Consider the following 24,762-nt stretch of genomic DNA (forward strand, 5'->3'; position numbering starts at 1 on the left):
CACACACACACACACACACACACACACACACACACACACACACACACACACACACACACACACACGGGATTTAAATGGTGACCCTCAGTGTGGGTACAGTCAGGAGCCAAGCAGTTCCAGATGGACTGCTGCCCCAAATCCTCGTATCCTGCCCTTAATATGACTCTAAGTACTGACAGACTCTGATCCGTTTCCTCCAGACAAATCCCCACTTCCTGCTTCTTCAAGGACTCGTACAAGCATGAAAAAGCTGAAACCAGCCAGGGGGCTTTAGTTAAAAACATTGGTTAAGATCTGTAAAAGCTGTTTTCCAAACCTGAGCTGAACTTTTAACCTCATAAGAAGATATCAGTACAACTGTCTTAACCTACTTCAAAAGGGAAACTCTGCTCATTATATTTGGAAGCAATGTGAAGGAAAAGAACATCAATCAATCGCCTGCACAGGGGCTCTGAGACAGCAGAGTAATTACAGTGAACAAACTGAGCTGCTTGTCTTTGACGGGGATTTTTCGTTGCGTCCTGCTGGAAGAGCTGAGATGGAAAATAACTTCCAACTTTCAGTGAAGCTGAAGAGAAAACAAACAATAATTCACTCAACAAAATGCACTTTATGTCATCTTCAAAGGCTGCTTGTCTAAAAGCGCCATGATTGTGATGCCATCAGAGGCAAAGAAAACAGGAAAGAGTGACTCAGCCCGCTGGGCTTACTTTGAAAGTCTTTGAAACTTGTAACTTCTAGTCTCCAAAACACTATCAGACAATGCAGCATGTTGTGTACATTTAAGTGAATGCTCCAGATGTTATCATCTATCGATAGCATCAAGCAGCTTTTTTTTTTTTCTCTCGCTTGTACTAAATCTGATGTTTCTAGTGCACAGCTGATTTTGATTTAAAGCCAAACTGGGCAAGTAAATAAGTATGAAAAAGAGCTTAAGAAGAGCCAAAAAGGCATGCTGGATTTGGCCTGTTTTGTATATTCTGCTTAAATTGCTCCATCTGCCTTTTTGAACCACCAGCTAATTTGACTCTAATCACTTTATTTCATGTTCAGTCATAAAATAGATCCAAACAAGTGGAAATAATAAAGCATGTGTTCTGGTTTTACATGTATTCTTGCATTCAGACCAGCGAGGCGAGCAGGGAAGCATTGCAGAGCTGAGCCCCGGAGCAGTGGGAGGAGGAGGAGGAGGAGGGGCTGGTAGTGGAGGATCAGGAGGAGGAGGAGGTGCAAGGGCAGAGCATCAAGCAGCCATTAACGGCATGATGATGGAGAGAATGAGCACCGACATCTACGCCCTGAAGAAGCAATACGCACGCATCAAACGACGGCAGCAGCAACAGGCTATGCAACTCTACATCCGCACAGGTGAGTGAGAAATGAGTAACAGCATTCACACAGCTGGTTTACCAAGATGATGAGTGTCTTTGAGCTTTTGTATTGCTCAAAGACACTCATATAAAAAAAAAGCGTTTCATTATGTTCATTATTTATTTTTTCAGGATGTTTTTAGATTTTTTTTCTTCAGTGCATAAATCTTTTGTGTGTTTCTGCTGTCGAGACACACCAGAACATTTCTTAAAGGGGACCTATTATACATTTCCTATTGTCTGTTACAATTGTGCATGCTTGTATCAAACATGACCAAAGTTTCAAGTAATGATGTCAGCAAGTACAAGTAATACCTGTGAAATGCTAGCTCAGGCTTCAGTTAAGCAGTTTTAGAAAGTTTGTTTTTCTACTCCTTAGTCTTTATGATGTCATATTTAGGGGATATCCCTAAATATGGTCATTTTAGGGATATAGCTCAGCTTTTCCCACAGATTCATGTAGTATTTGTCATTATAAGGAGGCAGGAGAGAATACACATATATCAAAGGAAGCACACACCCAAGCGTTAGAATATAAAAGAGTAAATTAAAAACCATATATATATTCCTCCAAAGATCAATTGTCACTAGCCGAGGTCTGTTTGACTGCGGGATGAGAGACTTGACACGACTAAATGACATCGATGACTGAAATGAACTTCAACAGCAACCTCACTAGACCGTGAAAATCTAGAGCAGGGATTTCAAACTAATTTTACATCATGGGCAAGACCAGTGAAACGCCTCGTTTTATCAGTGCAAAGACATTTAACTAGTCAGAAGAAGGCTGCCTTAAAAGGGAGAGGAGCTAAATTAGCTTCTTTCAGACAGGATGGTAAGATAGATGAGGCTAATCTTTAAATATTAATCATGCAAAGCTACTCTAGTAGACTTAAAAGATAAATGTGGAGCTGAAAATGAGACTAATGGGTCCCCTTTAATAAATAAAATGCCAGTGAAATGGTACACATGGATGAGAATAAAGAAACCAAAAAGCCAGCTGTTGATGATGATTATGACGTGTGACTCACAGGACCTGGACCTGTAGCGCCCACAAGTCCAGGGGTTCTTCAGGGGGCTTCCAGCAAACAGAGTGGCAGCACTACTGAGCAGCACACTGACGGTACTTGTGTCAACAGCCATTCTGAAGTTGGGTGTTCTGGGGATTATTTGAGGAATCTTTGGTGTTCGACTTTTTAGAAATGGTCTTTATTGGAATCAACAGATTCTTACCACAGACACAACTAATACAAGTAGAGAACTAAATTCTTCTGGGGAAATCTTGCAAGACCACTGAATGATTACTAGTGGTGTATATCTATAAAAAATGATTGATTTTGACAAAATTCTGGTTTTCGTTGGCTCGGTTTTGCAGATGGATGATGCTCTCAAAATGCTGTGCAGTGCACACATGTGTCTGCAGTGCTAAGAAAGCTTTTATTTATAAATTTGACAGTTGTTGTCTGGTATTTTGAGAGCCTTTTGGAAACAGGTGTCACACTCTACTTTTATATAACTGATATTGGATCAAAAATAAGTGGAAAATGAACTACTGTAGCTACAACTGGTGATGGTTTTGCTCTGGTTACAGGTGACATACACAATCAAGCACCTATATATGTATTCTGAATGTTTATTTGGAGGCACCTGTCACTGCTATGTATAAATAATATCCTTTACATGCATAAATAATATTTGTATACATTTAACTGCTCTTAAATATTTTAATTTTATATGAAGTGTACAGTATACATTATCAAAATGCTCTGTAGTGACAGATGTTTCCAGTTACACTTGATTTGGTCAATGATTCACATTCTTTGCCTGCATGTTGGAGGATTTCTCTGTTTTGGGTAATCGTGACACTAACCTTGATGAGCAGCTGCAGCTCCTTCCATGTCGTATTCACACATGATTTATAAGGCTTGTGCAAAAGTATTACAGTCACATTTGGTGTTTTCCCTCTGCAGCTGTAAACATTTGTGCATAACACGCTCTGTAAATCACTTTAATCTGTTTTTAAAAAGTCCTGCTTGTACTGTAATATGGTTTATTTACATTGGGAATGGGCCTTAACACTGTACATATTATGTAATATGAGAAAAATAATTTTCACTCTAGTCCACAGCTTCTCTGAATTTCATTATTGCATAAACCAAAAGCTCCGCATGCCCCTAGTGTTTCATATCTTATATTGCTGCTTGGAATAGCTAAGTGTTTAAAAAATGTTTAAAAAATTATTAAAATAGAAAACATGCAGTTATATACAATTTTTAAAACATCAAGCTTTACTTGATGGTTTCTGTATCAAATAATTATAAAAAATTAAAGTAAAAGTTGTTAAAATTGAATGAAGGTTTAGTTATCTAGAGGAAATAAAAACAAATAATGGTTTAATTGGGTCTAAATAAGCTAATAAGACTTAACAGTAGATTTTTTTGAGCTAACAGGAGCTGTCTTAACCTAACAGGAGAGAAAACTAGATATCTAGAAGAGCTAGCAGAAGCTAACTAAAGCTAACATGGCTAATGGAAAACTAAAAAGGGTTGAGTGGGGTTGACAGGGGCTAATGGTAGCTAATTGGAACAAATGTGAGCAGAAAATAGGTAAAAGAAGCTAGCAGAACTTATCTGAACCTAATAGTATTCAATATTAGTAATGGCAACAAATGAAAGCCTAAAAGAGCAACCGTACCTAGATGTCTAACAGTAGGTACCTGAAGCTAAAAGCGTATGTTTGAAGGTACCATGAGCTAATTGAAGCTAAAAGAAACTACTCAGAACTAACAATTGTTTTGAATGAACAGGTGTTGATGGTATCTTAATGTGGCTAGCTAAATTAATCTGGAGGTTATACGAGTTACTAAGAGCTAAAGGGAGCTAACTAGGGCTAACAAAAGCTTAACATAACTATCTGGAGCAAAAATCAGGCTCTAGTTAGCTTTAGTTATCTTTGCTCATGTTATCTTGTTTGTTTTTTAATCTTCTCCCCTAATTTTAATGGTGTTCATATAATGATAGCATGCAGCAGTCATGATTTGCACAGCAACAACAAAATTATGTTTAAGATTACAATTTATTTTATGCCTTAGTAGTTACTTTGGTCAGCTAAATAAATTGTTTCTCTGGTTAAAGGGCAAAGTAAAAATGTCTCATGGAATTCTGTCATTTTTATGCCTTCTTGGTAAGCTCAGAGAGCATCTGTTGTAAGCTTGTTTTAATACATTTTGTTTTATTCTCTCTGAACTGTCACCTCCCCTCCAGATAAGTGTCCTGCCACCCGTGTCCTGGCCTCACAGCTCAACCCCTCCAGTTCAGTGATAAACCATCTCCTCCTGGGCCGAAAACCACGTGGAGGTGCTCGAGGCTACAGACCCACTTCTGCTACAACGTCCATTTTACCAGGGGCCCGACCTAGTTCTCTGTTCCAGAGTCCGGTTCCTCTGGGTTCCCCAGCTAGGCAGCGCTGTAGCTCCCTGGCCTCAAATAGCACTGGATCTCCAGGAAGCTCCAGAGGAGGTGGAGGATCACCTTGGCGCGCTCATGTTCGGCAACATCGGAGGAATATAGCTAGGGCTAGAGCTCAGCTGGGATTTGGAGATTCAGAGGACAGGGAAGATGAAAAGGAGAAGGAAAAAAGAGAATCAGCAAAGTTGGAGGTTGAGGAGCAGGAGGAGAAACAGAGTGAGGAAAATAAATGGGATGATGAGCAGAAAGAGGCGAGCGACTCTTTTATACCTCTGTCTCCTGACTCCTCTGGTACGGGGTCAGCATGTGAAGAGGCTTTACAGGGTTCAGATGAGACTAAAGGAGCAGAAGTTGCAGATGTGGTAGTGCAGCTGGACTCCCTGACTCTAGAGAGTGAATCAAATCAAAGTTCTCCCAACGACCAAAACCCAGATACAGTACCCAAATTACCAGAGTTTAAACCTGCACCCCAAGTCCCTCTCCTCCCTCCACCACCATCCTCCATCAGACATAAAGAGTCTGACTCATCAGAAAGACACGCTGGCTCTGTCACATGCTTTTCTCCTCCTACTACTCCACCACCTCACCACTCCTCCAACTCCTGCATCTCTTCTTCATCACCTTCCACACCAAGCACACCCCACTCTCCAACAGCTCCTCCTTCTCTTGATCAATCTTCCTCAGATTCTCCTACACTAACCTCCACTCCAAAACCCAACTCCACCTCCTCCTTACCACCTTCTTCATCAGCTAATTGCTTATCTGCGCTCTCTCCTCCTGCCTCCTCCACCTTTTACAAAACCTCCTCCCCCTCTACCCCCTCCCTCTCCTCTATCTCCTCATCTTCTAGATCCCAAGTCTCCTCTTCCCCGTCAACCCCGGGGCTCTCCTCCATTCCTAAACAGCAAGTCTTCTCCCCGTTCCCTTGTGTGAAGCAGCCCAGGAAGTCTGTCGCAGCCAGAAACCTGGGCCTCTATGGTCCCACCTCCAGAACTCCCACCGTCCACTTCCCTCAGCTCAGCCGCAACCTCAACCGCAGTAGTGCAGCCGGACTGACGGGCAGGCGATGAAAAGTCCTGACTGAACCATGTTGCCTCCTGCATATTAGGGAAAACACTTAATAATAACCGACAGTATAAGGTCTAAAAAATTGAAGCTCAGCTGTAGTTTAAGAAGTATCTAAGTGTTAACTTTGTTTGTTGGGGGGGGGGGATTCCCACTGCATTAGTACATTTGAGGAGCTTGGGACAGCATCCAGACCCTCACTGTGGCCTATGCAGGTCATTCTTGACCATAATGGATTTAAAAAAAAAACAACAACAACAAAAAAGATTTCCATGGGTAGAGGCTCCATCTGTTAAGTGTATACACATCTCTTCAGTAGCAGCTTGTTCTCCTGGACTGAAACGTGAAGATGCTGTGGTCAGATTCTTCCCTCTGGACTTCCTTGGACCATATTTACCAATACAGTGGAATATCTTTTCCTATGAGTTTGCACAATAGCCATCCAGTTGTTTCTATGCCAAGTATTTAAAAATAATAAGTACACACAAAACATGACATGCCTAAGAATTTCTGTAATGGAGAAATGAAAAGAACTGCCTAATGATGTCCCGAAGCACTTAACATTTTTGTTGTAATGTTAAAATCTGTGCATGTGTTTGTTTGTTTCTACCAGTCATCAAGAATGAATGAAGATCAGGGGCATTTTTTCTTAGTTTGTTTTGAAGGCTGTGTAAATGAAATTAATCTAAATATAAAAAGCATTTGTTCTGAAACTGGTTACTGGAATTGATGGGCTCTTGTTTTACAGTAGTTCCAAATGTGATGATTTATAAGGCAAAGGCAGAAACACTTATTGTGTCAGCACTTTGAATTTTGTCAGTACAAGTATTCAACCACAGGAATGCTTCTCACTGGGCTTTTACTGCAATGCAGCTGCCTAAATAAATGAGGATTCCAGCATGAGAAGCCACAGTACAGTTCTTATGATGTATGCTTATGACCTTTGAGAATTTTGAAGTTCTAATTCAGTTCAAGTCTCAGAAATCAACCCGATAAGTTGATACAAGTCAGACTTATACAAATAATCCAAACAGCATTTACTGCAGTGTGACAATCATTACACCGCTTAATAATGCTGCATCTGAAAGAGAAAAGGTTCTGATAGCTTATTTGTAATTTAGCCAAAACTTATAAAATATCCTCAGTTTTTGTGAAATTGGTTTATCTTGTGAAATGATTCTGGTTCCTTTCACGTATTTATGCACATATTATTCATTTTATATCGGTTTATGACAAAACTGCCAAATTCACAGACGTGTACTGCACTTCACTTGACATAAAGACATCCAGTTGTTCTGAATCTCTTATCTTGGATTTTCTGAGGAATATTTTTCATTGAGGCTTTCACAAGACTTATATGCACTTCTGAACTTTGAATATCTATTAAGTGCTTGAATTTGTTACCCCCTGCCTGATTTATTGGCTGAGTTTTATTGTGGCTTAGATTGGAAACATTGGGAGACGGACGTGTTTATCAGCCTGAATGCATTTTAGATGCTGCTGCTTGCATCCTGAGGTATTATTAGTTCAGCTGATGCCTTCAGAAACACTGCATTATCCAGCTAATAGCCTGTAACAGCACCATCTATAAAACTCAGATGCCCCAATTGTCTCATGAATTCAGGAAAATAGGAAATGATGTATGCTTGCAGTCAGGTGAATGTTGTGTGCTTCTGTTTTTCATGCATTATCCAAGTTGGCCCAGAGGAGCACACTTTTTCTTTCATGGCGCAACTTTAAAAATAAACTTTTGCTTTTGTGATTTTAAATAAATAGCTTGCTATGCTTAGCTACCATTTAATTTAGCTAAGCCTACGCATTTAATTTCAAATGGAACAAAAAGAACAAAAAGTGAGCTGGTTACGAATGTAGGACAAACAGCTGCACTATGATGTAATATGTGGAGAAGGATTCGTCATTAAATGTGATACGTTTAGCTCAGTCTAAAGCTGAGCTGCAGAAGAGCTGGCTTTAGAGCTTTAGGTTTCTCTCATTTTCTTATTTTTAAATCTTCATTGATGGAAGTTGTGCGTTGCACAGGGGGACAGATAAGAAAAAAGCCGTTAAAGCAAGCTGTTTTTAGCATTCCCACTCCATCCGTCCTGCCTGCAATCTCTTCTTCATTTCTCTTGTGCACAATCTCTTGGTTTGGGTGGTTGATACTAGGAATTTAAACTCATCTGCCTTCACTGTCTTTACTGAAGACATCATTCCACCTCTCATTCACACACATGTATTCTGTCTCACTTATGTTCCTCTTTATTCCAGCGCATACCTCCACCTCTTCAGCCTCTTTTACAGCTGTTCTCTACTCTCAATAAAGATCAGTCTTGTCTGCAATCATCATAGACCATGCATACTCTTGCCTGAACTCATCTGTCAACCCGTCCATTACTGTTGGAAGCAAAAAGGGCCTATCTTGAACGTCTCTGTCACTTCTGCCAACAACGTTCCCATATCTTCATCACTTTTATAGCCCCTCACTTCCTCCTTACCAATCCTCTTCCTTCATCTATCTTCTTTAATTTTCTTCAGTAATCAGCTCCTTAAAGTACTCCTTCCAACTTAACACACTGTTAATTCATTTAGTATGTTTCTGTCTCTATCCTCATCCTAACCTGCTGCATATCCTTTCTAGTGTGATCTCTCTCTGCCTAGAAGTACAAGTCTTTTTCTCCTTCTTTATTGTCCAGCCTCACACACAGCTGCTGTTTTTATCCATAGTTGCAGAAATTTGTGAAATTGTTAGCATAATTAAGCAAATCCAGTAATCCACTGGAGACGCATGGATGGTTTTCCCTACTGAAATTTAATTCTGAGCACCTGTCTGGGACCACAGGTGTGATCCAGAGTTCATCAGTTAATTCATTTAGTATGTTTCTGTCTCTATCCTCATCCTAACCTGCTGCACATCCTTTCTAGTGAGATCTCTCCATGATCTCTCTTTATCTCATTTAAAACTTCATTTGAGTTTATTTTCTCATTTAAGTGTAAGGGGAAAAAAGCATTTGGCACAGCTGCTGTATCTGGTTTCCACGGTCACATTTTAAAATCATGAGTCTTTGCCGTAGTATCACGAAAACATCTGTCATTTCTGCATAGCATGTCATTTTCCCCCTGATTCTCTTGCCAACAAAAACACTGTATTTGGTTTCATGTGACGCAGCAGCTGTGTGTCGTATGTTGTGTTAAAGGGATATGTTACCACGTACTGTACACCAAACTATCCTCAGTTACTGTAAAGAGTTTTGATGTAGTGTAATTTACACACTCCAAATAAAGAAGTACTGCGAGAACAAGAGGCGGCTCGGCTTTATTGAGACATTTTTTTTTCCTTATTGGATGTTATTGTCTTGAGAAAAAGAGAGTGCTGTGGAAAACAAGTACACAGCTAAGGCTTCCATAGAAGTTAAGAGCAGCCAGGTGCTGCTAATCAAATGGACTTGATTAACTAATCGTCAGCAGGTGTGAGCAGCTTTTGCACTTGGTGGTCTGGAGTGTTTAGGTGTGTGAAATAGGTGAAATACCACAGTCTTCTCAGGAGAGGATGGCCCAGCAGATTTACACCAAGGTCAGGCCATGTGTTGTTCAAAAAAAGCTGTAAAACCTGCATCTCAGAAATGAATTATCATGTTAAATGTTAAAGATTATGAACACGTATGGCTTGTTTGGAAAGTTTTGTAGAAAAAAGCTGCCTCTGTCTAAAAATAAAATGTATTGCAAGCTGTAGGGTGCAAAGCCAATGGAACAGACCCACAAGACTTGTGGAATAATGTCCTTTGGACAGATGACAGATGTCCATAATGCACACTGCTATGTTTGGTGAAAACCAAACACAACATATCAGCACAAACACCTCCTACCTGTGGTGGAAGGGTGATGATTTATACTCATTTACAGGAACTGTGCACCTCACAGCCACTGAGTCACCCATAAAGTCTTCTTACCAAATTATTCTAGAGACAAATATGCAGTCATCTGCTTGACAGTTAAAGCTTGGCCTAAACTGGGTCATGCAGCAGGCCAGTGATCCCAAGTACAGCAGCAAATCTATAACAGAATGGCTGAAAAAGAAAAGAATCAAGGTGTTGCAATATCCAAGCCAAAGTCCAGACTTCAACCTGATTGAAATGCTGTGGTCAGACCTTAAAACAGCTGTGCATAAATGAATGGCTGCAAACCGCAGCGAAAACAAGCTAAAGTTTCTCCACAATAAGACTGATAATTATACAGAAAAGGATTATTTCAAGATCTTATCAATAAAGGTGCTTCTACAAGACTGAATCATAGGGGTTAGTTAGTTTTTCTCAAACTGCATATGGGTTATGTTTAATTCTTGGCTCCTGCGAGTCAGTCATTTCTCAACCTTTGAGAAAGTATTTAAACAGACAATTGTTCTCATGCCAGGCTGTAAGGCTATGTTGTTGCACTGGCTGCAGCTATGGAGCTCACTGAGAGGTAACAGCTCCCTGTTTAGAGGACAACCGTCTGTGCTAGGAGTTTGGGGGAGTGGTGGCTAAATAAATCAGAGGTTCATCAGGCCATTGAGCTGTGTTTTGCATTTGGATTTGCTTTATCATTACTTAGGATTTCACTTGTTCATGAGGTTTAAGAAGAGGTTGTGATTTAGGGTTTTAAAAAAAAACACCCTCAAAAATAAGGTGAGTCCCAGGTCTGTCTCAGGTCAGAACACAATATGTTAAGAGCTCAAGTGAGCCACACCAGCAGCCTTGACACAGCACCACTAACTGAAGTCCTTGGAATGACAATGGGATTTTTTCCCCCCGCTCAAAGTGAATTTTGGCTAAACTTTCCAGGTGGCTACCTGCTGAAAAAAAGGTTTAGCAGAAGAACAGTCTCGTGTGTACTTGCAGGTGAAATATGAGACAAATAGATTTTGACTGTCAAACCTGCATGTATAATTGATTTGGTTGCACTTTAAAAAAAAAATAAAAATTTGTAATTTTACACTGTGTGTGTGAGTGAGTGAGCGAGCATGGATCTCAGCACAACAACTACAAGATTAGCATCGGTTGCATTGCGTGCAGCTGCTTGTGCCAACACAAGGATCATCATCTACCCACTGCACCCGTGGTGTCACAGCTTTACAGTGAATCTGTGTTACCTTGTTTGAACAAGGTATTCAGCTCTGGTTAAAACCTCTTTGGGGCCCACCAACAGTTTCTCTACACAGTAAAAACCCCAATACCACTTATTATACTGTACTATTTCTTTGTAAAGGAAGTTTATTTAGGTCACAGGTGCTACAGAGCACCTGATATTGTTTGGTTGATGGGGACAACAGACAGGTTTTTATGTTCTCAAAGATTTAATGAGCAACTTAGAAAAATATTACATTTTTAAACCTTTAAACTTTTATCAGTGAATCTTCCATCAAATAAAAAAGGATCAGAATGGAATATTTGAAAGTTTAATTTAAAAAAAGTGTCTGTAAATATATAGCTATTCTATCACAGATATTGGAACATATATTAGATATATATTAGACTTTTGCGCTATAATGAAAGGTCATTTTAAAATAAAATGTGATTCAGGACAATGATTGGAGGTAATCATGTCATCTATATTGGTGTGTGTCAAAAAAGAAATTTTTTGTTCTGTATTTCTGTCTCTGTCACATGCAAATATCTGGCTATGACTGGTGTGAAAAAATAGTTGTAGATGATTGGCTCCAGCCTGATAACAACCTCTTACATGAGCAGTCAAGACGTCAGTCTTACTGGGGAAGCAGTAAGACACATTTGTTGTCAAATTAATAAATAATAATAAATACATTATCTTTTTAAAGAAGTGGTTCATGTGGCTGCTTGGGACTCGTAGATATGTTTTTCATGTGCTGTCTTAGCCATCCTTAGCAACCTGTTAACTGTTTGCCAAAGATGTAAGACACAGATGTTAAACATGTGACATGGGGTCAAAACTGGATGCCAAAAAGCTTCAGCATTAATAAATACATGTATTTCCAGGTCTTGAGAAGTTGTTTTAATTATAAATAATGCAAAGCAAAAATATTCATTTCTCTATGTGACAGTTTTATCTTTGTAGAGCTACTATAAATTGTAATGCACATGTAAAACAGATACTGTTGCTATGTTTTGTTTTGTTTTAAACTCTGACGCAGTGCGTAAAAACAAACTAAAATAAGTTTGACACGTCAGAGCTAAGATATTTGGCAGCCAGCAGCCCTCAAAAACAACCACCGTTTAATGGTAAGTTCTAAACAAGCAAATTGGGTAAGACATGGGGTTTTGTGGTATTCTGACCTACAAAATTATCCGTGTTATTTAGGCTGACTTGCATATAAACATGCATCACGAGCAATAAATAGTGACACTTTTGACAGGTATGTATGATCACTTACAAGGAAACAAGCAAAACCCATAAAACTAACCCCCAACTCAAACTCATATTCTCAAAAATCAGAGAAAAAATACAACTAAATACAGTAAAACAAACCCAATAACTGACCCAAATCCATAGCTAAACTACTAGCATCAAAATGTCTTTCTTTGCTCTTATGATTAGTTTTTCTTTCAGTAATCAGTGACTTACTGAAAAATGTGATAAACACTTTTAATTGGTTCTTACACACAAACAACAACTCTTCTATTTTCTTATTCTGAATAAATTGATTAGTATGAGTTCTTCTATTTTCTTCTCTTCTTTATGTAATCACGTGGGAATTTCTTTTTCAGGAGCATCCCTAATGTGATTGGTTTTCCAGCAGAGGGCGACCTGACCCCAGTCCAAATATTGCTTGTATCCCATGTAGAATAGTGTCATCCTCCCTGAGCAGACAGAGCCCCTTCATGTTGCCAAGTAAACAACAACCCAATCTTTTTGCAAGGTCAGCGTAAATCTTAACCCTGTCCCTCCCAAATGTTGTGTTACTCATGCATATTCAGATTATTTGTCAATATATTCAAACCAAGATTGGTATCAGGGATCTCAAATCCATAATTGTTAAAGCAGCAGTACGCTGGTATGTTTGAAGGAGTATTGTATATAGCAGGAAAAAAATCATTTTACATTTTGAGAATATTGAGTTTAACAAAATATCCGAATGTTTTTTTTCCTTTGTCATTTTCATTTTATTTTAAATATTTTTAAAAATTGAGGAACCTGGAATGTTAGGCGTCGGTATTAAAAATTTCAGGCTCGGGCAGCAGTTTGAAGGAGGACCCAAGTTGCAGACAGCGGCGGTAATGCGAGTGAAATTTCTTTACAGTGTGGCAAGTGGCAAACAGGAAATGAGGAACAAGCTAGACATAAACTAAACTGGGAAAGCTAGTAACAAACAAAACCCGAAACCATAACTCACAGAATAAAACGCTGGGAAAAACATATGGAGGTAACACAGGGGATGAGGAGTAGAGACTGAAGACCAGAGAGACGGACTGTCACCAAGTTACACAGAATAACACAGAGGAACCGACGAGGAACACAGGCAGGCACACACTATAAATACACACAAGGTAATGAGGGAATCACACACCAGAGGGGAACACAGCTGAACCCAATTAAACACGACGAGACACAGACCTTCAAAGTAAAACAGGAAACTCACAAACAGTTTTACAAACAAACTCAGAGACACGAACAAAGCACAGAAGGGAGAACACTAAAACACTAAGAACTAATACAAAATAAGAATCGGCATAAAACAGAAGATGTTACTAAAACGAAACACAAAACGCTGGGTCACCGGCCCAGTACCATGACAAAGTGATAAAGTCTAAAGTGGAAATTTTGAAGAAAAATTAAAATACTTTTCTTTGAGGGTAAAGCCAAAACTTTGGGAATAAAGTTTAAAATTGGAAAGTAAAGCTATAAGTTTGAAAGTCATGTCAAACTTGGGGCTTGACTGGTGATGCATTGGTGGAATCCTAAGTTTGTTTTAATGTGAAGGATATTTTCCTGTTTTTGCAGGTAAACAGTGTGATAATAAATATTAGTACTATCACTTTTCTCAACATGTTAACATTATGTCACGGTTCCCAGATTTAATCCTTGTTTTGTATTTCCTTCTTTGTGTTGTTTATGATTTGGATTTTTGGTTTTCATTCATTCCTGAGCATTATGAGGCTTTAGTACTTGTCATGTTTTACATTTGTGGCGTTATTAGTCTGTCTTTTCCCCTTCTGTTCAGTTCTTGTATGCGTCGTGAATACTTGTTTCAGTGTGGTTGTTCTTCATTTCCTGCTTTATTTTAATAGTTGTCTTTTGTGCCTTGCATTTAGTTTTGCTTCCTTGTCTTGTCCTAATTAGTTTCAGCTGTGTCTTGTTTCCCTGGTGTTTTCTATCACTTCATGTGTATTTAAAGCTTTAGTGTTCCTTCAGTTTTTGTCAGTGTCTGTCTGTTCCTTGTCTGTTTAGAAACATATTCTAAAGTTTGGATGTTGTTTCACTCGGACTACTACACTTAATTAAAGGTTTGTTTTCGATTATTTGTTTGGCTGTCAGTCCTACATCTGGGCCATCCGTAGCACCTTAATGGAAAAAAAGAGCCTCTGACATTCTTTCTTAGGTAGTCTATATTTAACACTGAGTGCTAAAATAATTCAGCCATCAGTTGAGTAAATGTCTGTAACAGTGGAAAAGATGGTAAAGTTTCAAATTAAGTGGAAAAACTGAGATGGCTATTTTTGTTAACACCTCCACCTCTGGTCTCTGTCATTCTGATGTAACGCTACACGACCGAGCAGTTTCATGTTGTCCCTCACCGAAACAAACACATTAAAAAAAAAAAAAGCCCACAATGTGCACACTTTAATGAACAGAATTCACAATGAGGAGAACATCAAAACTACAGTATGCAGGGAGTAGCTCATCATTAAAACAAAACTCCTGAGATACAACAGGAAAACACATGTAAACAATAACCCAGTTATTAAACCTCAGTACATTAACAGATCTACAACCAAGTAACAACACAGCATATCAGATGGACTATATCATTTATTTACATAAAAAGGAACAGGACAAGAAAACTAAGTTTCCATTTGGTTAAAGCGACTTTCTCAGTTTACTTTACTTGAAGACGTTAACTTCATTAAACTATTCTGAGGCACCATAAAATCACTACAAGCACATTTTCTATTTAAACACACAGCCCATTAAGTAGGAGGCCTGTACTACCGAATAACTTCAGCTTACCGTATCTTCATTTACAATAACACTGCAATCGAAGGTAATTATAAACTGGATAAGCCCACTCAGGGTTTCCCAAGGTAGCTATTAGCATCTTCACAGGACAGCATATGACCAATGACACATGTGGACAGATCTACCACTTTGAAAAAGTTGAAAAGATCATTATACCAGCAGCAAAACTCCATTTATTTATTTTTTTACTCTTCCATTTATTAAGGAAGAATAAAATATACTGTTAGAAAAGTCTGGAGAGTTAAAGGCTCTACTTATTACTATTTACCCTGTTTAAGTTACCAACAATAGATGTATTAAAATGTTCCAATGTAATTAATTATGAAATAATTTGTGTGCAAAAAGATGTTAATCTTGCTGCTCTAGGTCTGTTGGCAAAACATCACCGTGCAGTAATTAAAAGTTGAAAATTACAATAAAATTAAGCCTATAATGTTTTTGTTTTGTTTTTTTAAACAAAACATATTTCCATACAACTTTCATCCTTACCATTTCAGGTTGGGGAAAAAAAAACAAATATGAAAAATTGTAGGAGAAGATCATTCACGGTAGGACACATTTTTTAGATTTAAAAAAATCTCAATGGCACATAAATATCCGGCTGGACTTTACAATCACTTGAAGGTTAATAAACCCAGTTTACTGGCCAACGGACTGAATTAATTAGGCCTCAGTCCGGCAGGCTTAGAGGTCAGTCAGCATCACCCACGGCAACCACAGGTCACTCGGTAAAAATGTATTCCCTGACCAGTTGGCGATGGTTTGCTGGAAGTTGCTGGCTGGTGAAAGTGGTTGCAATGAGGTACAGGGTGTTGCATTAAAAACCTTGTAATTACTGTTGCCAGTTAGCATAAAGGACACCAACTTACCTACAAACTCTCTGAAAAGGGTGATATAAACAGTTCTGCTTCAAAGTAAAAGTTACACGTTTAAGGTGCAATGTCACTCATTGAGCATTTGGAGACAAGTTAGCATCTTCAGTGCAAACTACGGATGAACAAAGAACGAGAGGGAGATTTCTGATCCAACACCTTTGCAACCAAATTCACAAAGCAGCCCCTCCCCAGTTGGTTGGAGATTACATATTTTTCCCTCAGCGAGCTTTAGCTGCCGGTAAGTACAGGGATTTAGTGCGCTATTGCTTGCAGAAAAAAGCAGGAATGAAATTGTTCCTCAAGATCTGGTTTTCTTATTGATGCTCGTCGTGGAAAGACAAGAAATATGAGTAAAAATAATTAGTACGAGGGCTCTTCCAGAAATAGTGGTGCTTTTTTTCAGGAAGTGATGAGTCCCAAGTGTAACATGCTCCGGAGCAGGTTAGGTTTGTATCATCTGGCTTTGGTAAGATGAGAACTGGCTTCCTGACTCCATATAAACTAGACTTAAGCCTGAAGTTACCTCGCTAAGTCCCAAATCTAGCTTCACAGTACATGCCTCGAGACATGGAAGATGTACACTTTCTCTCTTTCTTTCTTTTTTTTTATTGAATATTTGCACATATTTGCACAAGTGTGCAATGTGTGAATAGTTTTATAACAGAATAAAACCAAACCATGCTGTTAGAATAACACTGTAAGGAAATGTATGCCTTTAGTCAACTAAACTCTAAAGTATCAAAGTTGACTACAGGTACATTTTAAAGGTATTTGTGTGAAATTTAAAGATCCGGTCACAGTTTGGTTGTATCGGTTTATACCCCTTTAGTGGTTAGCAAAGCATCATCATGTATGTGAGTTTTGCCACATTCGGGTTCTACAGTAGGTTCCAGTTACAGTCACTGCTGGTTGTGACTGAGCAGCCTGTTTGTAGATTGTAGCCATTTTTTGTCCGGTGGTCAGCGTGCTGCGATCCGAACCATGCCAGGATTAACGAAGGAGAAGTTTCTGAACATCGTCTGGTCTACGCTGTTGATAAGCGTGCGGTCGGCACACGATAGTCTGGGCTTCTCGTTGATAAACTCTTTGTCGAAATTACTGCAGTCGCTGGGTGAGGTCTGCGAGGATGAAGGGCAAATATTTAATTACATGCAATATTTCATACACCAGCGAGTAGATTAACAAGTAAATACTGGAGTACAGTGATTTTCAAAGGCTGGGCCGTGGTCCCCAAATGGGCTGCGAACAAACTTAAAGTAAGGACACTAAGGCTCTCGATGCAGACTCCAGTCTGCAAACACGCACAGCAGTCTGAAGTTTGAAAATAGCCACTATAGTCAATTACTGTGTCGACAACTTTCTAGATGATATTTACTTTCACCCGTCGGCCGTATTAGCCAAACAGCTTTTACTAGCTACCAGTTTTTAACTGAGAAAATTAGTGGATATGTTGAGTAAGTGGTTCCCTGTTGTACTTACTATAGTTGGTGTGAAGGGTGCCGGCACCTGCCGTTGCTCTAAGGCGTTCCAGTCTGTGCTGCTGAAGAAACTGTGATGTCTGATGTTGCCTTTGGTTCCCAGCCGCTCCTCAGGTTCCCTCACAAACAGCTGAGGAACAAACGCACAGAGGTTTAGCCATAGGGCCCCGAGAGCTATATGTATGCATTTAATGAACATACAGGAAACTACGGAGCCCCGCAGGGGACATGGGAGAAAAAAAATTAAGACGGACTTTTGTGAGATCTCGCAAAACTATCTCGGGATCTCGCAAAAGTTTTGCGAGATCTCGCAAAACAAACTCGGGATCTCGCAAAACAAACTCGGGATCTCGCAAAACAAACTCGGGATCTCGCAAAAGTTTTAGCCGCATTCTTCCCGTTAGCTCGAAGCTAACGGGAGGTCAAGACCCACCACAGCCGGGAGGAACACCGCTTTCCCGGCACATCGTGCCTCGACCTCCCGGTCGGCTTCAAGCCGGCATCCGAAGAATGCGGCTAAAAGTTTTGCGAGATCTCGCAAAACTCTCGCAAAACTTTTGCGAGATCCCGAGTTTGTTTTGTGAGATCTCGCAAAACTTTTGCGAGATCTCGCAAAAGTCCGTCTTAATTTTTTTTCTCCCATGTCCCCTGCGGGGCTCCGTAGGAAACAGTAAGAATCAGTTTCATCAATTTAAAGACCAGATCCTTGCTTTCTTTTCTTCCTGCTTGATCTTATTTAAACTGGCCACTGAAGCACTTGTCTGACCTTGATGAGTATGTCCTTTGCAGCTTTGCTGAGCCAGTTGGGATAAATGGGGGTGTCTGTCCGTATGGACTGAAACAGCTCCTCTTCATCGCGGCCGTGGAACGGAGACTGACCGATCAGCATCTCGTACAGCAGCACTCCGAATGACCACCAGTCCACAGAGCTGTTGTACTTCTGACCCAGCAGGATCTGATACATAAAGATCACACAAACTGGTAAAATGAACAAGTTAAAGTGTGGGTTTTTCTTATTTTCTCTCATGCGCGTACTGTTACAGTGGCAGATGTTCACATTTAAATGGCCAGAGTTTTAAAGAATGAGGTCAATAACGTTTGAAAATAAGTCCTTATCAGTCAGATCTTGGGTTTCAGATTGCTCTAGATGTCAAACTAATTTTACATCCTTGGTCACAGACAGCCCACTGTGATCTTTAAGCGGGCTAGACCAAGGAAACTCCCCTTTTCTGTCTGTGTAAATAAGTCTAACCACACACTAATTGCCTTAGATATCTATGTATATAAAAAAGAAGTGTAATTTTAGTATATCTCAGTTTTTTCTATATGACAGAGAAATGCTGCAGTATCTGTCAGCACGACTTTTTGGGACTGATTTGTAATTAAATAATGTGTAAAACTGCAGAAAAAGTAGCTCACTGCCCAGAATATCCTGTAATAATAATAATAATAATAATAAAAATAATAATAATAATAAGATGATTGTGGTAAAAATGTTTTTTTTGTTGATCTATTGCTTTGTTACGCTGGAGAAGTGGGGGGGGGGGAGGTCTTTATCAGCAGGAAAATCTGTAAAACTTGCAAATACTGTTAAAAGTCCAAAATGCATGTGCTCATTCACATTTTCCGAAACTGTCTAGTGAGCTGGATTTAATCTTTTTGTGGCTGATTCTGGTCCCTGGGGCCGTATGTTTGACACCTCTGTCCTAGATTATCAGCTTACAGTTTTTTCTACTCTTTAATATTTTAAAATGTGGTTTAACTTGTTATTTTAAAGGGGCAGCTTAGAGGCGTATTTCAGTCATTGGCTGCACAATAGCCTGTATAAGAAAAGCTACTCTAACAGAGTCCAAATATAAATGTACAGACCTAGCATCAAAAGCCCTCTTTGAAACGTCTCTAGAATTTAGACCTTTATGCGTATCACTTGGTGGCCAGGTGTTGTTGATTGATCCTTTTATTCGAAAGGATACCAGTTTATTACAACATTTACATTACTACAGCATGCAAAAGATGTCACCTCTGGGGCGATGTAGTCTGGGGTCCCGCAGAAGGTGGAGGTCCGTACGTCATCCTGCATGTTCTCCTTACACATGCCAAAGTCTGCTATCTTTATATGACCATCTAAGTCCAGCAGCACGTTGTCCAGTTTCAGATCTCTGCAGAGGTGCAAGAAAATGATTCCTCGTGTGCTATATATTACATGTCATGAATTCCAGTCCTGTTTCTGGCTCTCACTGAGCGCCTACCTGTAAATAATTCCTTTAGAGTGCAGAAACTGGAGCCCACAGATGATCTCAGCTGCATAGAAGCTGTAAGGAGACACAGATGTATGTGAGAAGAGAGGATAAAATTCACAGGAGTGATCAGATTTAGACCAAACTAGGTCAATCTAGTTGAAATTCTGAAATAGACAAACCAAAAAAATCAACAAACTTAAAAGACAATTATGTCACAGAAATAAGGATCACATGTCGACTGTATATAGAAATTAACATGAGCACCATAAAAATCCCCATAAGAGACTGTAAGTTTGAAGCCCGAGGGGGGCCTTAGCTGCTGGCGTAGTCATTTTTCCAGGACTGATAGCCATGCTTTACTAATGCAGATAGATTTAAAACAAAAATAACCGGTGGCTTCCAGATTGTATATCTGTAAGCCCCTTTATTTGCTCTCTACACAGACTATTTACCCACGTGTAACTAAAGGATGCTAAAATGTAGAATTTGCACTAAAAATGAAAACCACTGGCAATCTATAGATAACTGCAGATAATATGTTTATAGAGATTAGATCTATTAAAACCTAATGTGACGAACAAGAAAACAAGACCAAGAAACCAAGGACAATGCACGGCCATTTGGTAGCGATTTCTCAATCCCAAGTGGTTACTTGTACTTCAGTGGTTAGACGCACTCTAACCACTGAAGTACACCAGATGTTTGTCTGACGCATGTCTCAGTCCTGCATCAAGTCACACCACAGGCATGTCAGAAGCAGAACATTTAGTCTGCGTTGGGTATTTTATTTTGAAAATTGACCACATTCTCCATGCTGCTTTTATATCGGACTTCCTGCCCCCGTCGCCTACTCTGTGTAGCAGCTTCTGGGATGCTTACAAATGTGGCGTCGGGTGTATTCAGGGGTCAATCGACTCTTGCTTTGTTGTCTATTTTCCACTAAGTTGGACTGTAATTTGCTAAATGAGTGTCATTTTTCGATTAAATATGATGTGAAACTAGTGATGGAAACCAAAAACTCAATTAGAAAATAGTTTACTGAGGTATATTGATGTTTTTTTGCCCCCATGCTGGTAATGATTAATCATGCAGGTTAAAGGCACATCTGCAGTGAAGGCACTTTTCAAACCTGGCGGTTACATCCAGACCCAAACAGTGCAAAACTACAGTCGTGTGTCACTGTGAGAGCTGCGTCTTTTGACTCACGTGGCTCTGTGCAAGTCAAACTTGTGGCAGTTTTGGATGTGGAACATAAGATCCCCTCCATTCAGATACTCCATGACGAAGAACAGGTTTTCCTGGATGTGAAAACACAGAGGTCAGGGCTATATTTGTTTCCAGAGAATTATTTTCAGTGGCTACCTACTTGCATGCAATGACTGTGCAAGTGTACATGGGTCATCACCTTAGTTTGGAAGGTGCAGTAAAGATGTGTAAGGAAGGGATTTTCCCAGGCTAGAGACAAAACCCTCCTCTCTACCATGGTGCACTCAACATCATCATCCATCAGCACCACGTCTTTCTTCAGAGCTTTTACTGCAAAAAATTCACCGCTCCTTTTCAGCTCTGCTAGAAACACCTGGAGAAGACGAAGGACAAATAAAAAGCTTTAAAAAACAGGTTTAGTTTGGACATATAGAGTTGTAGCCTGTTGCCCAGTCATTTACCATAGCTAGCTCTTTGTGTTGCAAGACTTTGAAGTAACAAGAAGTAGGTGGTTTTCAGTGGAAACTGGCTGCACAACACATTTGACCACAAGCCTCAGAGTGCTGTGTAAAGCCCTCCGTGCTGTGTGCAGCTGCTGGCAAGAGTGACTAAAATATGATGCTTTGACACATTTGCAGAAAACGCCCCCTCCCCACTGTGTTCTTATAGAAATTCCACTAAGAAAAGGGTAATAATTAGTTTTTGTTGCATGCAGTTTTTAAGGGAAGGGAGTGTGTAATCACTTCTGTTTGTTTGTCTCTTTGTTAGCAGTTAAGCATCCACAGTTTTCAAGATATCATGTTTAATTTTTTTGTGATGGTAGATACCAAAAACAGCTCGGGCACATTCAGTTTTGATGAAAAGGTCAAGATCACACCAAATGTGAATGTCAGTGAAAACTTTAAACCATGTCAAGTAATATATCATATGAAAGAACATGTGGAGAGCTGTAAAACAAATTTTACATTTTAATACGACGCCCTATGATGTCACAATAATGCCATAAAGTTCACAAATTCACACACTGCACCAAAATATCTTAAAACCTCACGCTTGTAGATGATTTCAGCAAATTCTGCTCCACTTATATGGGTAAAGATAATACACCATTTTAGTATGTAATGCTCCAAGGTCATAGGTCAAAGATCAGACATCTGCATGTTGTAATAAAAGGTTTTTCTACAGCCATTGCCCTTCGGGGGAGTTGTGCAACTTTGAATGCTCTTGTTAATATGTTGATATATAAAGTAACATGACAAAGATGCCACATCTTCATGCACGCTCTGCTCCGTGCTTTACTTTTCCTCTTTTGAATCAGGTCGCCTCTGCTACCTTGCCAAAGCTGCCTTTCCCGAGCATCTTGTGCAGGGTGAAGTCATCGATGGTAAATTTGGGTTGGTGATCTTTCCTCGGGACAGCGTACAGAGGCTCTTCTGGAAGCACCTCGCTGACCGACCTGCTGACATCTCCTGGTCCCTCCCATGAAACACCCTGATAATCTGCTACAAGAAGCAGGTTGAGAAACACAAATGACATAAAGTATGCAGTATGTATCCCTGCCTAACGGAAAGGAACATTTTAGAAGTTGCATACCTTTGCTTGCAGGTGTAGCTGTGGCTGGTAAACCCATAACTAGCCCGGATGGTGCTCGCACCACTCCCAGCTGGGCAACACTTACTGGACCTTCCCGACCAATAATGTCACTGTCTCTGGTAGTTCTCGCCTTAAAGCAAAAGGTAGATCCAGTTTCAAAATGAAGTTTTCCACAGTAAAATATTCCTTAATTAATAGTATTAAAGGGGACAATTATGTTCTCTTATTTGCTTTACTTTTTCTTATGTTATCTAGTGTTACACAGTCTTATGTTAGATCTTCTCATTAAACAAAGTTTCATATAATGAAGTCATCCTGTTAGAGGTGCATGATGTCACAGAGATGGAATATCTCGTGCTATTCAAGTCTTCTCTTTGCAAGGAGCAATCAGAAAGTTGGCTTAAAGGAGGAGAAGTTAAAACTTCTAATCAAGGATGAATTAAGGTGCATCACCAAAACTCAGTATCAGATAAATCAGATTATTTAATCATGCCAAGTTACTCAGCTGGAACTGAGGAGAACACGTCCCTTTTAAGAGGTGTTTAAGTCACTAAAAGCAGCATAAAAACGAGGAAACAGTTGAACTGGTTGAAGGCATTTCTGAAAGACTGCACAGCTTCATGTACTGAAGGTTTGTTGGGCTCACCTGCTGCTTGCTCTCGATGACTGCCAGAGCTTCAGCCATCAGTTTCTGGTTGACCCCGCAGAGGTTAGCCACTTTCTTTTGGCATTTATGATGGACGTTCATGCTGCATTCTGCACAACATCAAACACAATGTAAACTCAGTTGAACACATAAAGAACATTTAAAGCAGTGCAAGATGGCAATATTTACACTATTATTAGTTATGCAAAAGGTAATGTATCAGCTTTTACTTCAGAATGGGGCAATATTAAAATTTATAATGACAATGACAGAAAAATGCACTTATATGTAAAAATGTTGCTAAAGAGTCCAATTTCTTTTTCACTTGATACCTTTTTTTCATGCCACACGTTCTTTAATGTTTGCACATGTTCCTTATATAACTGTGCTGTTTCTTAGCAAACTCTCACACATCTACAATAATAATGTTTCCCATTCCTAACCCCTCAGTCAGCTGGCTTGTACTGGAAATATGATTAATTTCACAGGGAGAACTTTATACTTTGCACCTGCTGTGGCAGCTGCGCTGTGTTTCTGTTCAACAGGCCAACACATGCAGCGCATATTTATGCTGGGAAAGGTTTGAACGCCCACTGTTGTCTCAGCTACTGGAAATATATTGAGTAATGCTGTGGATTAAATGATCATATCCCTGCCTAACGGAAAGGAACATTTTAGAAGTTGCATACCTTTGCTTGCAGGTGTAGCTGTGGCTGGTAAACCCATAAACCCATAAATTTGATAAAACCATGTTTTATCAAATTTTGTCAAGTTGAATTTTTCAGATCAAGGTAAGGGAGCTCCATAGTTTGCTTGCTGCATGTGTTTCAGAGTGTGTTGATGGTGTTGTGAAGGAGTAATATAGCTGTGCCGAACCAAGAAACCCTTTCGTGGTAACCTGTGAAAGCCACTGCTGCAAAATTCTTTGACGAATGACTCTTTCTTCCTCGATGATTCGGGCCTTAAAAGTCCAAAATAAGGAAACATTTGCAATGCAGCGTAAGCCATTTAAAACCCACAGATATCTGCATAATGTTGTCTAGAACATTTAATCTTTTGGCAAAGGGGTTTCCCTGCTGCTCGGCGGTATCTGATCAACTGTGCTGAAAGGCAGCTCCCAGAAAAACGGGACTAATTTTAGAGTGAAGAATTAAAAGACTGAATACCACAGAGCTTGTAACTTCAGTCAAAACTGTGCCATTTTAATTTGCTTTTTGTCACTTAGTCTTGTGTCTGAAAACACAATTTTTGGTAAAGAAGTCAAAATACCTTCATCCAACTAATCCCACATAACCACTCCTCTGTCAAACACACTCAACTGTATAACGAAGCACAAGAAGTTTGGAGGAAATGACATCTGTAAGAATGCCATGACTGGGCCAAACTGACCGAGATCGTACCATTAGGATGCTGGAGCAGGGCATTGCCAGAGCAATGAGTCCTCTAGACTCAGCTGAGCTATAGTGCTTTATTTTGAATGATCCATCCATGCAACCAAGTCCAGGCTGCCTTAAATTCTTCCAGGGGGAGACACTGACACATTCCCAAACCAGCCTGACCGTGTCCTGGACCGCTGCAGGGTCTCTTCCCAGTATAACATTCCTGAAACGCCTCACGTAGGAGGGGAACAGGAGGC

The 24,762-nt window shown here is 39.7% G+C and overlaps 2 protein-coding genes across 8 annotated transcripts in view; one reads left to right on the forward strand and one right to left on the reverse strand.

The window, feature by feature from the left end:
* The window catches only part of tbc1d30 (TBC1 domain family, member 30), a 29,871-nt gene extending 20,668 nt beyond the window's left edge, over positions 1-9,203 (forward strand). For 3 of the 5 annotated variants that reach the window (XM_005745645.1, XM_005745648.1, XM_005745649.1), the window contains 3 exons: positions 1,126-1,368; positions 2,404-2,493; positions 4,634-9,203. In XM_005745645.1, coding sequence (XP_005745702.1) covers positions 1,126-1,368; positions 2,404-2,493; positions 4,634-5,907 — 1,607 coding nt within the window. In that variant the 3' untranslated portion in view covers positions 5,908-9,203. The remainder of the gene's footprint in view (positions 1-1,125; positions 1,369-2,403; positions 2,494-4,633) is intronic. The other 2 variants (XM_005745647.1, XM_013913998.1) reach the window with 1 other exon arrangement.
* Positions 9,204-16,551: 7,348 nt separating this feature from the next.
* Positions 16,552-24,762, reverse strand: part of prkcq (protein kinase C, theta) — a 33,640-nt gene continuing 25,429 nt past the window's right edge. For 2 of the 3 annotated variants that reach the window (XM_005745650.1, XM_005745651.1), the window contains exons 9-18: positions 23,127-23,236; positions 22,481-22,610; positions 22,220-22,389; positions 21,087-21,260; positions 20,888-20,979; positions 19,691-19,753; positions 19,462-19,600; positions 18,208-18,396; positions 17,443-17,571; positions 16,552-17,081 (exon numbers count right to left, since the gene is read on the reverse strand). In XM_005745650.1, coding sequence (XP_005745707.1) covers positions 16,923-17,081; positions 17,443-17,571; positions 18,208-18,396; positions 19,462-19,600; positions 19,691-19,753; positions 20,888-20,979; positions 21,087-21,260; positions 22,220-22,389; positions 22,481-22,610; positions 23,127-23,236 — 1,355 coding nt within the window. In that variant the 3' untranslated portion in view covers positions 16,552-16,922. The remainder of the gene's footprint in view (positions 17,082-17,442; positions 17,572-18,207; positions 18,397-19,461; positions 19,601-19,690; positions 19,754-20,887; positions 20,980-21,086; positions 21,261-22,219; positions 22,390-22,480; positions 22,611-23,126; positions 23,237-24,762) is intronic. The other variant, XM_005745652.1, reaches the window with a different exon arrangement.

The sequence above is a fragment of the Pundamilia nyererei genome, unplaced genomic scaffold, assembly GCF_000239375.1.
Source record: "Pundamilia nyererei isolate P.nyererei 1_Seehausen unplaced genomic scaffold, PunNye1.0 scaffold00162, whole genome shotgun sequence".
Classification (NCBI taxonomy): Eukaryota; Metazoa; Chordata; class Actinopteri; order Cichliformes; family Cichlidae; genus Pundamilia; species Pundamilia nyererei.